General features: G+C 42.9%; 4 protein-coding genes across 4 annotated transcripts; 2 read left to right on the plus strand and 2 right to left on the minus strand.

Moving 5' to 3' along the window:
* Window positions 1-449: 449 nt before the first annotated feature.
* CLUP02_17733 (uncharacterized protein) lies at window positions 450-2,563 on the plus strand (the record flags this gene model as incomplete). Its single annotated transcript, XM_049296638.1, has 11 exons — window positions 450-681; window positions 769-841; window positions 869-1,008; window positions 1,047-1,176; window positions 1,268-1,416; window positions 1,510-1,794; window positions 1,984-2,114; window positions 2,172-2,186; window positions 2,245-2,346; window positions 2,406-2,450; window positions 2,507-2,563. The coding sequence occupies 11 exons, from the start codon at window positions 450-452 to the stop codon at window positions 2,561-2,563; spliced, it is 1,359 nt and encodes a 452-aa protein (XP_049137862.1).
* A 309-nt stretch (window positions 2,564-2,872) lies between these two features.
* Window positions 2,873-4,100, minus strand: CLUP02_17734 (methyltransferase; the record flags this gene model as incomplete). Its single annotated transcript, XM_049296639.1, has 2 exons — window positions 2,873-3,111; window positions 3,230-4,100. The coding sequence occupies 2 exons, from the start codon at window positions 4,098-4,100 to the stop codon at window positions 2,873-2,875; spliced, it is 1,110 nt and encodes a 369-aa protein (XP_049137863.1).
* A 25-nt stretch (window positions 4,101-4,125) lies between these two features.
* Window positions 4,126-7,305, minus strand: CLUP02_17735 (methyltransferase; the record flags this gene model as incomplete). The annotated part of the gene is made up of 9 exons (XM_049296640.1): window positions 4,126-4,949; window positions 5,023-5,075; window positions 5,129-5,167; window positions 5,348-5,374; window positions 5,454-5,659; window positions 5,722-6,468; window positions 6,569-6,826; window positions 6,898-7,069; window positions 7,181-7,305. The coding sequence occupies 9 exons, from the start codon at window positions 7,303-7,305 to the stop codon at window positions 4,126-4,128; spliced, it is 2,451 nt and encodes an 816-aa protein (XP_049137864.1).
* CLUP02_17736 (NmrA-like family protein) lies at window positions 7,086-8,911 on the plus strand (the record flags this gene model as incomplete). Its single annotated transcript, XM_049296641.1, has 4 exons — window positions 7,086-7,216; window positions 7,680-8,355; window positions 8,407-8,754; window positions 8,834-8,911. 4 exons carry the CDS (start codon window positions 7,086-7,088, stop codon window positions 8,909-8,911), a joined length of 1,233 nt encoding a protein of 410 aa, XP_049137865.1.
* Between the last annotated feature and the right edge of the window lie 6,439 nt (window positions 8,912-15,350).

The raw sequence follows: 15,350 nt of genomic DNA on the forward strand, positions 1-15,350 counted from the left end.
AATAAAAAAGCTACTTAGGGCGACGGTAAAAGGCTAGTTATTTAAATAGTTCCGTTAATTAACGTAATTTAATATAATAAACGTCGACCTCTCGTAAGTAATAAAAGGCTATGATTACTTAATTCCGTACGGTATTCGAAAATTACCTCCTTTTTCGTTTACTTTTATAAGGTTAATTAGTACGAATCTCCTATCCTGTGCGGTATTAAAAAGTCGTCTCTTTTATATAACGAAATACTTTACTAATCTATAATAATAAAATTTAATTACTAATTAATATTAATATCCCTATTATAAAGTAGTTAGTTCGAACCGTAATTAATAAAGAGATTAATTAAACTATATAAATATTTACGTAGTAGGTGTAAAAAGGAGGTTCTAACCGTAGGTTAGGCTAGCTATGATAATCGTAAATAGGGCCCCCAATTAGCCCCTGCGCAGTCGGCTGTATGCTGCGGTCGAATTGGACTTCCAATCCGACATTAACACTATTGTACACAGAATACCCGTCAGATGTCAACCGTGGTGGCGCGGTTGCGATAGACGAGAGAGAAGAACTCATGGCAACCAGGACCTCGAGCATACGGAACTTGTGTCTCACTCAGAATGATTCGATCAATAACGAAGTCATCCGCTTCACTCACTATGCGAATGTCCAGCATAAGGTGATGTCAGGCCTCTGTACGTGGATATGACGGCTCAAACTAGTTCCCCATGTTGCCGAGATATCCGTATTCTTCGATGGATGGATTGGCATGAAAACATGAGTCGGAAACCCCAGGAATCTGGAATCCCCCATTTTGCAGAGCCTGGGCTGCTCCAAAACTTCAAGGCCCGCATAGTCCACAAAGCACTGAATGAAAGCTAGTGCTGGCCTGGGGGTTTTATCAAAGCAGATTGTTGATATCGGACTCGCTGTTCTTCTACTATCTCATGTACTCCGCCCACCTCGAACCATTCTGTCAAATGTCAACCATGCCATTGGCTGCCAGGCTACCAGGCCGAAGTGTTCAACTGCCTAACTCGTGATGTGGTTTGAATTCCAGCCTCCGCGCCGAACGATTCGATCCATCACTTCTCATTGGAACCTCCTACTGAAGAGTTGCCTCCTGGTCATGATTTGCACCAATTTTCTCGACCAGAAGGAATTCTGGCGATGAGATCTAAAACAGATTCGTGTGACAAGAGGCGCTGCTTTTGTAGGAAAGAGAATCCATTGAGGTTCTGATCGGCGTTCGTTTGCTGGCCCAATTCAAATTCAAATTAGGAACGAGGACGGCAGCTTGGCAAAGCCCGCTACACCGACGCAAAACGGCCGCGCAATCCATTCCCGGGGAGCGCGCTCGCACGCCGATACGCGGGTGGGTTGCGACCGGCCGGCCCTCTTCGTTGTCGTGGCATGCACTGAGAAGGCGGGTCAGACATGGGTGCGAACGCGAGCATGAATGAGGCTGCATCGGTTTTTGGTCTGTGTACTAATAGTAGATGCCCCGAAGTGTCAATCCGCAGTGTCCAGGTATTGGGAACCCACTAGTCGTACGTGCTCTGCGATAATGATGGGTGCGATCGATCACTGGGTTATAGACAACCGCTACAAGGACGTGATCTGGCATCCTTTGTCATCAGGCCTTGCCCATAATCTGGAATTACTGACCATCGGCAATGCACAAATGATAGCTACCTACTTGGTTCGGACTCAGGCAGCGGACCGTTGTAGCCGAAAACGAAGCAAATGTGGAAAGAGCGAGCATTACAGCCATGAACTGACTCGGGGCCCGCCCGCTTTGGCCCACGGTTCGATGAAGGCTTAATATAATTAAGTTAATGAGACTACAATATGATGAAGATCTTCTGCCTCAATCAAAATCAAAAGAGGCTTAGAATCAGTGTACTGAACGTGCCGTGGTATTTCTTGATTCACAAATCCGAGATCTTTCTTCCCTTTTTGCAGCATTCCAATTCTAACGACACAGTTCCTGCTAGTCCAAGGCCCGCCGAACCTCAAAATGAAGTACCTCACCGCCGTCATCGTCGCCCTTGCCACGTCTTCCAACGCCGCTGTCTGCAATTACGGATGGGGCAAGCCGGCGGGATCAAAATGCCCTGGAGCCTACGTAAGTTCAAGATCCTCAAGTCGATCTTTGGGAGGCAGCACTAATAATGACTTGCAGCCTAACACATACTGCGTAAGATTTTTGAAGCCTTGACCTTGTCCTTTGCTCACCACATCCACACAGTGTCAAGAGGGTGAAAACGTCAAAACATCTAGCAACTTTCCAATTCCCCGAACTTGTTCGTATCCTGAAAACGGACGTCCAGTTCTACAATCGTGCCTTGGTGGAAGAGGTGTAAGTTATCTTTAACTTGCTCGTGTGATGGAGCCAAAGCTGACAATTATGGTCTAGTTCGTCGAATGTGTAGGTCATTGGTTCGCTGCAAATTCCAACTTGGTTGCATTCTAACGTATTTAGTGTCCTTAAATTACTCAACTCAGAAGATTCACTAGGAGCGAGGCAATGACATACATCCTCTCAATGACCAGAAGCCCAAGCCTACCTACTGAAGTTAGTCTCAGAGGATTAGCAATATCGGCTAGAGCAGCAAGCGGGACTATGAGGTTCACAAGCGTTTTCCCATGAGATATCCCTGTTCTATGTAGTCCGAGTGGTGACGGTCGAGAGCAACAGTGGTAAAGAGCAGAAAGAATCACCGTATACATCCGCATATATATACATATATACCCGTACATACAAATGAAAAAGCTCCAGGGAAGTCTCATGCATGGGAATGCCGTCGTTATACAACTCCAGCTGGAAGAATGCGGGAAACTTCTAAATGGCGTAAATCATTATCAATGAATGCAACACCTTCGCTATGATGGCTTTTGTCCGTACACGACATGACTGTAAATGACGTCAGTAAGATTCACAGATTGCTGATGATCTGATACGTACACTGGCCAGTATGCATGAATCGCCGTGTTGCTCAAATCCTTCCGAACTTCGGCAAGGAAGACATCAACGCTCTCTCTTGACCATCCGAGAACCCGAGTAAATAGCCCAACACTGAGACCCTCCAGCCCCATCATCACATTTTCGTGGTTCCATGAACCTAACCACATTATCAGTATAAAAAAAGGTTCATAACTAAATAGCAAGTTGAAAACGCGATGCAGTACGAAAAGCTAGTTTCCAGACGGGCTGAAATATAGAGAGTCTGCTTCACTTACCAAGTTCCTTGTGCCTTGGGTGCTTAGCCCATCTGTTTGTCGGCCATTTGAAGACGACCTCCTTCACATTCACGAATCCCGCCTCTCGAAGTTGTCGCTTATAATGTGTGGCTCCACCAAATGGCGTCCCCCGCTCCCCCGTCCCTTGGAAAAGAAACTGATTCCATTGATACAGTGCCGACTCTTTTGTTAGTGTGCCATCATCAGACATGGCTTGCGCTCCGTCGGCACACTCGAACCAGCCTCCCGGATTCAGATTTGCGAATGACTGCCGGAACAACTTGGGGAAGTCTCGAATACCACCCGTGTTCATTCGGCTGTAAACGAAATCAAACTTTTGCGAAAACGTCCAAGGTTCGTCTTCAATATCATCAATTTGGAAGTAGACGTTAGGCGGAACGCATGAAGGTTGCACCGGGCTCAAGTCCACGCCAATGATAGTCGAGCTGGGGTTCTCGTCGGCAAAGTCAATCGCCCAGATTCCTGTCCCTGTACCGACATCCAAAACCCGTTGCGGTGGCCGCTCTTTACTCAACGGAGATAAATGTAGCTTATCGCCGAGGGTGAGTAGACATAGATTGTGCTGGAGGTCTAGGCGGTCGAGTTCGAGGTCGTCGTTAGGAAATAGATAGGCACCATCCTTGTAGGCGTGATATGTGCGGCCATTCTCCTCTCGGTAACGGAGTATGCTGCTGCGCAGAGACATTGTGGAAGGTTGCACCTCAGCGCCCAGGGACGAGTCAAGGTCCGAATCCTCGCCGTCGGACTCGAGCTCGCTTTCCTCATCAACGGATGTTGTCATGGAGATGTCGTCTGGTATTTCGTCAGCCTCCAGAGACGTTGAAGGCTGCGGTGCCGCTGGAGCCGACATCGTTGAAGGGTGGCACGATAGACGATCAGCGAACTAAATCTTCGAGGATGGCGAACCTTACTGGAAATTCGGGGTAGACAAATGCGACGAAAGCTAAAGAATGAAGGTTGCAAGGATTTTTATCAAGCGTAAGAGCCTGTTGTGGCGAAAGTGTTTCTTTTTCTCCTATGACATGAGGTCGAATGAACTCCGCAACGGAGGCGGGAGAACCGATGGAAAGGCGGAAATCGTGGAGACTTCGGAGGAATGTCCGTTCCTGTGGCCCAACGGCGAACCAACACGCTTTTGATATCTGACAGGACAACTCGCACCAACAACGAGAGGAAATGCGGAGATCTGATTGGCCGTGAAAGACCCCTGGTAGGCAAACAGCCATCCTGCATATTGAAACGAGGGGTCCAGCCCACGCCCGGCGACTCAAAGATCCCTTTGCTCTCGCGTTGGCTCTGAGTACATGAATCGGGCTGTGGTTGCTTGATTGTTGGATGTTGTTAGTCAACCAAGACAGAGCGTTGGATGCTGGTGGACGCCGGTGGACGCCATACGGAAGCTGTTGGAGCATTGCGGAATGGCGCCGAGCGCAACACGCGCCGGGTTCGGGTAAGATCGTCATGCGGGAGAGCGGCGTAGAAGGCGGATTGGGAAAACGTAATGTGTAACCCCTCTTTTTGTGCACCGGGGCCTCATGAGAAAATTGGCTCACGGATCCGACCATTTGGTAAGATGGAGTATCAGATGCTTGCGTCAGAGAAACATCGACCGGGTTGTCGGACACTCGTTCACTACATGTAGTGACTTGGGTCGTCGTACCGATCTCCCGTGCGTATTGTTGCGCTGATAGTAATAGCCCTATTTGTGGACCGTCGTCAGAACTTGAAGCCTCTATTCGTAGTTTCATAGGATTCGAAGGAAGAAGAAAGACAGTGATCTGAGGTCTTCGAGCTCCTCAACACAGTACCTAAGATAGTCATTGCACTGGCAGTAAGTCAGTCTGGTCGCATTCATTTGCGTCGGCCAGAAATTCTCACTTGGATAACACTACTTCAAAGTCAGGGGAACACCCAGAGCTATTTCTCAGATCTCAGTCATCTCACTCACTTTCTGACCCTCCCAAGCGGTGAGAATTAAGAGGACATTAAAAAGAGTCTTCCTATTGTTTTGGATGTCTCTCATTCCAAGGAACGCTCTCGCTGATACATCGATGAGCTATGATACGCCAATCCCATGGTTTTCGCTACCAAAGTCACCCCAACTCCTCAATCGGCTCACCAATGCTGCAAGGAGCAAGTGGTCGATGATATCTTTACGTCAACAACTTACTATCATGCCATCGGTTTTCTTCCGGTGACAAACCGATAGCTTGTGATAAGCCTGTAGTCCTTGCTACGGAACTCTCGCTTGACACCCTCCATAAGCACTCTGGCTTGGTCGTGCGAGTAGTTCAGTACTCTCGTGAACAAGGCCGGAGTGTGAGAGTCGACAGACATCTGCATATGGACAAGTTCGCAGCGACCAAGCTCCTTCAATGCCGGGTCTTTCGCCCATGGACCGATGGGTATCTGTAAATAGCGTGAGCACGTCTCCTAGAGTATGGGCTTAGCTGTTGACTGAAAACACTTACTCTGTAAACAAGTTCCTGGACATCCTCGAAGCCGGCATCAATCATCCACTGTTTGTGGTATCTCGCCACGTTGATTTGCTTCCCGTACATTTTACTTGCCTCGTCTAGCTTGGTCACCCACTCCTTCGTCCAGGGCGCTCTCTCATAGCTATCGTCGTCGCTGAAGATCCATGCATCGTACTCTTGCATTTCAACCCATCCGCCTGGCTTCAAGCCACCCATGACACGGTCGTAAAATCTTGCCCAATCAGAGGACGTTCCGCTGAGCGCGCGGCCGTGAATATAGTCGAAGTGCTCCTCCTCACGGTATGTCCATTCATCCTCGTAATCATCGACATGGAATTTGCAGTTCGTGGGAACCCATTCCGGTTGAATGGGCGAGAGATCGACGCCGTATACGTCAGCCGTGGGAAATTCATCTGCCATCTCTATGGCCCATATTCCCGTCCCTGTACCGAGATCGAGGATCCTCATACCAGAGGCCGCCGGATCCTCTGGTGTGGGGAGTGGCGCGGTGTAAAGCTGGCCTCCGAGGAGGAGACGCCAGATGTGGTGCTGCAGGTCGAGTCGTTCTTGCTCTTGATCGTCATTGGGAAGCACGTATTGCCCCTCGCGGTAGGCGTGGTATCGCCGCCCGTTCTCGTACTGATAGTGGAAGATGGAGGATGCTATGGAGGCCGTGTAAGCACTGCCAGCATCGGAGCCGTAGGCCGAGTCATGATCCTCGCCAGGGTTTGTAATATCGGTCTGTAATACGGGGGCACAAGGTAACGTTAGTGCACATGGCCTTGCCCAAGTCCCAAGGGAGTCTCCAAAGGGAGAAGGACCCTGGCGGTGATAAGCTTACGTCGACTTGGAGCGGCGTCAAGGTCTGATCTGCCGCCGGATTAAGCAAATACTGGATACTGGTCGGTGCTACGGCACGGGGAGGTGTCGTCGCTCCCGTGCTGCTAGTCAAAGGGGTTGGTGTTTGGACTGGACCGGCACTAGAGGGGGTCCCGGTGGCCGGTCCCGAGTCCGCGGTACTGGAACCGCCGGTAGTTGACGGACGCGACGTCATTGGAAAAGGGAGCGCGTGATCGGCAGGCCGTCTGCCGTCAGCCGTCTGTTCCCGGTGGGAGAAGTGAAAAGAGAGACGGGAGTTTTGAAAACAACGGTTGCGCTTTTCCCCTGGACAATTTGACTCTGTTCGAGAAACAGACGAGGGCCAAACTTTAAGTGTCCCCCTTGGAATGGAGAAGCGGTAAAGTAAAATGTCACCCCAGGGTAGGAAATGATGGATGAATGCGGATCGCCCGGGAACCCAGCTGAAGAATAATTCTGGGAAAAGCCTTGCACATAAAGCCCCCTCCATCATCACGCCAATGAGCTGCCGGGGTCGTCCCCTATTCCGCTTCGAGCGCTACGTCCGTGCCGCCCCCGTACGTTACGACCCCTTCCTCTCAGCTGCCAAACCCACCATGGTATCCGCTCCCGATCGCCATCGCCATGTTCGGTAAGGCTTGTGAGCACGTTGTGAGCTTCATGGCAGTTTGATGAGCCAATAGCTGAAGAGTTTTGCGAGACAAGGAGCTCCACCTTCATATCGACTCTAAGATATCACCTCATGTATCCGAACTCCGCACATCGCTTAAGTATGAGACTGACTTAGTGGCCTTGATTTAGTCTCTCTTAGTGACACTTATCTCACACTAGTGTCTCCTCCAGCCGAGGGGAAGCGGCATATTTCTGGCCCGTCACGAAAGCGGTGGGGAATGGGCCGCAATGGAGTGGTCAATGATTTTCTTTTAGAGCCTCTGGAAACAGAATTTGACCACTTTTGATCCCACGATCTCAACATTTTCTAGAAGTAACTCACGGACGTCGGACTGCAGCAAACTCATCTGATGCTGTATTAGCCGGAAGCTTTTTTTGTACCTCAACGATTACTACATCTAACAAGGCATTCAACCTAAAAGTCTCTCCTGGTTTCATCACGTTACTATCCCACCGGTCAACTCACCGCCTCTCAGTCTTTGCCACGGACCAACACTGATGACAATGTCCCAAAAGCTCATCGTCGTCGTGGGCGCCACGGGCAACCAAGGCGGCTCCGTTGCTCGCCGCTTCCTGGCCGCTGGCTACCGCGTCCGCGCTCTCACCCGCGACACCAAATCCACATCCGCTACTGCCCTTTCCACTCTCGGGTCCGATGTGGAGCTCGTGAGCGCAGACCTTGAAGATGCCGCCTCCATCGAAGAAGCTTTCAAGGATGCAAATGTCATCTTCAGCGTCACAAACTACTGGGAACCCTTCTTCCGACCAGACTGTCGCATGAAGGCACAGGAACAGGGCATTTCCTGCCGGAAGTTCGCGTATGATGTCGAGTTGCGCCAGGGACGGAATATTGTCGATGCTGCGGCCAAGACAGTGGACTCGCTTGACAAGAACGGGTTTTTGGTTTCAACATTGAGTCACGCTGAGAAATGCAGTGGTGGGAAATTTAAAGAGCTGTATCACTTTGATTCCAAGGCTGAGGTGTTTCCTGGCTACGTGAACGAAAAATATCCCGAGCTCGCGGCGAAGATGTCGTGCATCCATACTGGGTACTTCTACACAAGCTACAACATTCTTCCCAACTCATACTTTGGCAAGGTGAGCCACTCCCCCTTATTGTGACCATCAACATATCTAAAGCGTCACCAGAACTCCGATGGCACATTCACCATGGCGTTCACAACCTCTCCTGACAAGCCTGTCCCGCATTTCTCCCCTGTCGATGATATGGGCAACTTCACCTACGCCGTTTCCCAAATGCCGCCCGGCAAGGCTTACATGGCCGAAGGAACAACTGCCACTTGGCCCCAGTTCCTAGAGACATGGGCAAAGGTAAATGGAGTACAAGCCAGCTATAAGCAAATTACGCCAGAAGAGATGATTGAGGCGACTGGAGAGCGCGACACTGGTCTCGAAGTCGCATACATGTTTTCATATTCCTCGGACCCAGGTTACGATGGCGGCATGGATTTGCTGACCGCAGCTGATCTTCAAAAGGTGAGAGCTGCAACCCTCGAACCCGTGAAGAATGAGGTGCTTTATTTCAAGGACAGAGAATTGACTGCTAATTGCATAGGCTGGTATTGATTGTCCCATGACGACTTGGGAAGAATGGTCCAAAAAGAACGATTGGTCTCCTGTACTAGACAAATGATGGCCGCACGGGTTCATACCTGAAGGATATGTGCTTGTCGGATTAGAAGTCTAATTCGACCGCGGCATACAGCCGACTGCGCAGGGGCCAATTAGGGGCCCTATTTACGATTATCGTAGCTAGCCTAACCTACGGTTAGAACCTCCTTTTTATAACTACGCAAATATTTATATAGTTTAATTAATCTCTTCGTTAACTACGGTTCGAACTAACTACCCTATAATAGGGATACTAATACTAATTAGTAATTAAACTTTATTATCGTAAATTAGTAAAGTATCTCGTTACGCAGAAGAGACGACCTCTTAATACTATACGGAATAGGAGATTTATACTAATTAACCTTACGGAAGTAAATAAAAAAAGAGGCGATTTTTAAATACCGTACGGAATTAAGTAATTATAGCCCTTTATTACTTACGAGAGGTCGACGTTTACTACGTTAAACTACGTTAATTAATAGAACTACTTAAGTAACTAGCCTTTTACTATCGCCCCGAGTAGCTTTTTTACTAAACGATTTTTCCGTAGCCGGCCCGCGATTAAAAATTAACTAATTAAATTAGTAAAAGTATAATATAAAAGAGCACCGCGCGATCGAAAAAAGGGATTTCTAAACGTAAATATTCTTATTAAGTAATAAAAGTAACCCTATAGGAGTTATTAAGCTAAGAGATTTATAGTATACGAGAAAGTTTACTATTACGAGGATCTTATAAGTACGACCTTAAGCCCGCGATCTAAACGACCTCTTTATAGCTCCCTTAACTACCCCTTAAGTATTATTTAGGAATATAATATAGGGGACGGTTTAATGAGAGAGGAGGGGATTTAGAAGTCCTAACGGTATTAAGCTAAGAGTATTACGGATCTCGGAAATTAACTAAAGAAGCTATTTAGAGATTATAGAGAGCACGAGGCTTAAGAGGCTAAAAGTATACGGGATAATAGAAATTAGTAACTAATAAAGATCCCGAGACTAATTACTATATCTTTTTATGGTAATATAAACGTCTACTGCTACTATTATTAAAAAGAACTACTAAAACCTACCCTTTTTTATTAAATAAAAAGGAGGATCTTAGTAAGTACGATAGCTAGCGATTTAGAAAGGTAATAATAATCGCTAGAAATAATAAAAACGAGAATAGTAGCGAGACGGTAAGAAGAAGCGGGAATCTTTTAAACCCTAATAAATTTATTAAGTAGCGAAAGTACGGATTTATTACGACCCGCGCGCGGATTAAATATATCCTTATTGAGATTAAATATACTAGCGACCGCTAATACGGGCATAAACTAAAGCACGACCCTTAGCGAGTTAGGGTAAAGAAAAAGAGGACGAAACCCGATCCTAAATAGAATCCTAATCTCTTATAAGTAAGTAAATATTAACCCGGATTATTAAGGGACGTAGATATATAGAATTACGGATTAGCCTAACGGCGAGTAAATTAACGCGGTATTAATCTATTTAACTAAAGTTTACGAAAAAAAGGGGCTATAAGAGTAACCCCTATTTTATAAAATCGTAGACGACCTTAGCTACTAACTAAACGAATAGTTCGCGAGCGCAAGCTTAGGAATCGTAAAAGTAGTTAATAAATTCCTCTACGGGCGAGGGGTATTACTAGCGTAATTATAATCGTAAGAGCTATACGAAATACTAATAGCGATAATTATAAAGGAGGAATTCGTACTATAGAACTAGGCATAGGTTAATAGAGCGTATAATCGCTTTAACGAATTTAAAAAAAGGGTAAACGACCTAGATTTCTTCTCTATAATTACTAATAGAAATCTATTGTCGTAAAAAGATATACCGGGGTAAAATATAGTACTAAAAGTACGATAATTAATAATTCTGCTTATTTCGATCTATAACTCGTTACCGCTACTAATACGAAATTTAGCGCTAATTAGCTAATAAAAAAAGAGGTAGACGACCTAAAGTTATTAATAGTACACAGCGACGCAGGGTTCGTATATAAATACTAAAAATCTAATAGCGAATACGAAGTAATTTATAGACTTTAAAAAGATCTTCTTAAAAGAGAAATTATACTCTAGGGGGAAGTATAAGGTCTTATAAAAACCCTAACGATATTTTACGATTACTACGAAAAAGTCGGAATTAGGGAACATTAGTATTATTCGGTAATTAATATCGTACTTATAAATAAAGCTTCTAATTATTATTATAAAGCGGTACGTAATCTCGATCGAAACGACTTTCTTAGTATAATTAACGTAATCCGAAGCCGCTTTAAGACCTATAATAGGAACTTAGAGCTCTTATCTAAGTTACGAGCGATTTTTTTTATATTTATAGCTAGGATAATAAAGGGTAAATTGCGAGTAAAGATCTTTAAAGAGCTTATTGATCGAATCGATAAGCTAGCGAAAACCTAGCTAAACAAGGGGATAAACGAGTAGAAAGTCGGATATTTTTATACCGCAGTTTAGTATATATTAAAAATAAAGATTACCTTATACTAAGTACCCGAAGACTACGAGACGCTCTACTTAAGGCTAAGATCTAGCTTTAATATTAAAGCGAGAATACTGCGCTAAACCTACCTTTAAGTATACGACGGCCCTTATTAATAATATTAAGTCGATCGAACGTATAATAAGAAAGGAAAAGAGGCTAAATACGGTAATCGCTAATAAAGAGGCCTAGATTTATTAAATAGGTAGAGATTTAACTTATAAGCAGGGTAATAAAAAAAGCAATACTATATTTATAAAAAGGATAGATATTAGTTAAGTAATTACTCTAAGAAAGAGCGTACTAAATCGTATAAATAGTATAAAAAGTCGAGGGTAGTAAACGGTAAAACTAGCCCTCGTCGGTTTAACTAATTCTTGATTATATATAAGGGCAGATCCGGGGGCACGGAACCTAGTAATAGTAGCTAAAATAGCGGCCTAAAGTATATACCCCCTATAAGAGATTTAGAAAATAAAGAAGATCTTACCCCCTATACTAACGAATTAGATTATAATAAAATCGACGATATTAACTACTCTTTTTTCGCCCCGTTAGCCTCTAGAGGATATACGAGGCTAAACGAATAGAGGGTAGCGGAAGCTCTTAATAAGTAGGCTTTTATTTACGAATAATAAAGAAAGGTCCCTTAGACGACGAATATAGAGGTGGCTAAAAGGGCGAATTTAATAGGGCTAAAGCCTATTCTCTTAACGATTAAAGAGAAGACGCTATTTCTCTTAATATTTAAAAAAAAGGAATATAGTACTAAGTAAATCTAGGGGTAGCTAGAGGGGTCCTTTTTATACTACTTAAATCCCTCGAATACTAAGCTTATATAGGCATTCTACGCGAGCGAAAAGTACGGCTTAAATAATTTTTATAAGATTATCTTAGATACTAGGGCATCGTAATAGTTAACTAAAAGAAGAGGGCAATTCTAAGCGCTATAAAAAATCGTATTAATAACGCTTAATACGTCGACGGCGGGTATTACGAAGATTAGTTTTAGCTTAGGTAAGGAAATCGTCGCCCTAAGTATAGTAAAAGTAGAGACGTACTTCGGAACGATAACTTTCTATATTTTACCTATTAATACCCTATTTCTCTTATATCTAAAAGATATAGATCGACTAGGTATTATATTCGATAATACGAGGAATAGAATCTTTAGTAATAAGCACTTCGAGGTAGTTAAACGACGATAGGGGCATGCGTTTATAAAGCTTACTAACGATACAAAGTCGATTAATTATTTAATAAAAAGTAAGCTTAGAAAACTATACTAGAGATTTAGGTACCCGTCGGTTACGAGGCTATATAACCTCCTAAAGTAATTAGATAATAATAATATCGAAATAGGGGCGCTAGAGTAGTTAATAAAAGTATATTACTAATACTAGATAAATGCGCAGAGCCTATGTAAATTTAAGTTTAAATTGCGTAATAAGCTTAACTTTAACTAGGAAATCGTCGTCGATATCTTCTATTTAAATAGTCGGCTAGTACTATATATAATTAACGTAGCTATATCCTTCTAAGTAGGGCAATTCCTCTAGGATCTATAAATAAAAATAGTGTGGGCAGCCCTATGAAAAAGCTAGATCGATATATATTAAGGACCGCTAAACGGTATTAGAACCGACGCCGGTACTAGTTTTAAGTTAATAGAATTTAGGGATAATATAACGGCCTATAGTATATAGCTAAAAGTCGTACTTATTAAAGCGTACTATAGTATTAGGAAGGTAGAGAGGGCATATTAGTAGTTAAAAAGGGCGTTTAGAATTATTAAAGAGGAAAATCCGGATTCTACTAACGACGAATGCCTCTAAATAGTACTTAAATACTATAACGATACTATAGGGCCTAACGGACTTATACTAACGCTATTAGTATTTAGAGTATATCTAAGAACGACCTTAGCCTCGCTACCGTCGCTAGGCATAAGCTAACGAGCCCGAGTAGTTAAAAAAGTAATACGGGCACTGCGCGAGGTAAGTATAAGAAAGTAAGTTAATAAAGTAATTACTACGCGCAATAGGCCTAACATAGGAGATAATCTAGATATATTACTAAATTCGGATATACGAGTATAATACGAAATTACTTAATAGTAAACTAAGCTATATAAGTTAATTTCTGTTAACGAGCGCTCTTATATAGTTACGAGAGATCATAACTAGCCACTCGAAGTATTAATTATAGTAGTTAGACCGTACTATATAGATCTTAACGAGGTAATTTCTAACTTATAAAAAAAAGAAGAGCTAGGGGAAACTATATAACCCGCAGTAGAGGCATAGGAAATTATCTTTAATAAAATCGTTATAGTAGTACTAATAGATAACGAGGAAAAGGATATTACTAAAAGGGTACTAATACCACCGGCGAGACGTCGTAAAAAACTATAATAGTAAGCCCTAACGTAATAATTTATTATTAGCGACGAAGTAATTAACACCTTTTATATAGTAAAAAAGAAAGCCGATTTCGAGCTAGTAATTAAACTATATAAAGAAGGCATAATCATAATTACTAAAAAACCGTATAAGGGATTAGATCTTATCGAAGTAAACACTCTTCGTAATCGAGGGGTCTATCGATTTATCTTATACGACCTAGAAAAATATATAAACCTCTATATATTTAAATTACGAATAGTTTATAAGATTAAAAAGAAAAGAACACCCTAGCCGTATGAGAAATCTAAATATATAATTTAGGGGGACGGTAACGTCGAAAAGGCAACGCTACTTATATAATCGCTTACTATATAGCGCTATAGCTAACGATTAATAATAGTACTAATAGCATCGCTACGGAAGAAGGGATACGAGATTTAGAGCCGTAATATTACCTAGGCCTATACCCAATCGGCCACAGGGCTTATAAGGAAAATCCTAGCCTATTTACTAAAGGAAATAGCTAGTAAGTACCTAAAAGGCACGATTATTAAAGTACTTAAGCCACTATATAGGCTCGCAGAATCGGGCACCTATTAGTAGGCTACTTACTACGATTTTTATATTAATTAACTATTAATAGTTACCTCTATATACGACCCGTGCTTACTAGTTATAGAGCACGAAAGCGACTAATTTAGGATCGTTAAAATATAGATTAACGATATATTAGGCCTATCCGATATTAACTTTATAAAAAAAGAGGATAAGGAGCTCTAAAAAGCGGGCTTCGTAATAAAGCTAAAAGAGGTCCTTATAATAAATACCCCCCTAGTATTTAATAATAGGATTTTTATAATCGAAAGGGAAACCGTCGTTTTTTAGTAAAAGGGGTAGGGCAAGAAGATTAACCTCGTCGATCCGAATATAACCGACGTTAAGAAGTAATATAAGGCTAAGCTCGCGCAAGGGGTATATATTATAAGTATTTATTAGCCTAAGGTAATTTTTAATTATATTAAAGTAGCATAGGCTATAGATCTAACCGAACGAGACGTTAAGGTACTTAATAAGCGGCTTAAGTAGTAATAAACGAATCTTAATCGAGGTCTCGTTTACTACCTAATCGACCTTATAACTAGCAAGCTCTACGTCTTCGTTAATAAGTTATTTATAAATAATAACGACCTTACTTCGTAATTAGGGTATATTATTATCCTAGCTAACGAGAGTATAGGTAAGAGCGAATTTACTATATATAGTAATATAATCCACTACTCATTAACTAAAAATAAGCGGGTAATAAAAAGTATACTAATGTTAGAAATATATAATATAATTAACGGTATTAACCTCTCCTACGCAATTTTAACGACGCTAAGAAAGATTACTAATCGAATTAGCCTTTTACCTATTCTAACGGTTATCTATACCGATTCCTACTCGCTATATAAATACCTCGTTAAATTAGGAATAATAAAAAAAAAGAGGCTTATAATCGATATTATAGCCCTTAGGTAATCGTACGAAAGGCGCGAGATAC

This window comes from Colletotrichum lupini, chromosome 10, assembly GCF_023278565.1.
Source record: "Colletotrichum lupini chromosome 10, complete sequence".
Taxonomy (NCBI): domain Eukaryota; kingdom Fungi; phylum Ascomycota; class Sordariomycetes; order Glomerellales; family Glomerellaceae; genus Colletotrichum; species Colletotrichum lupini.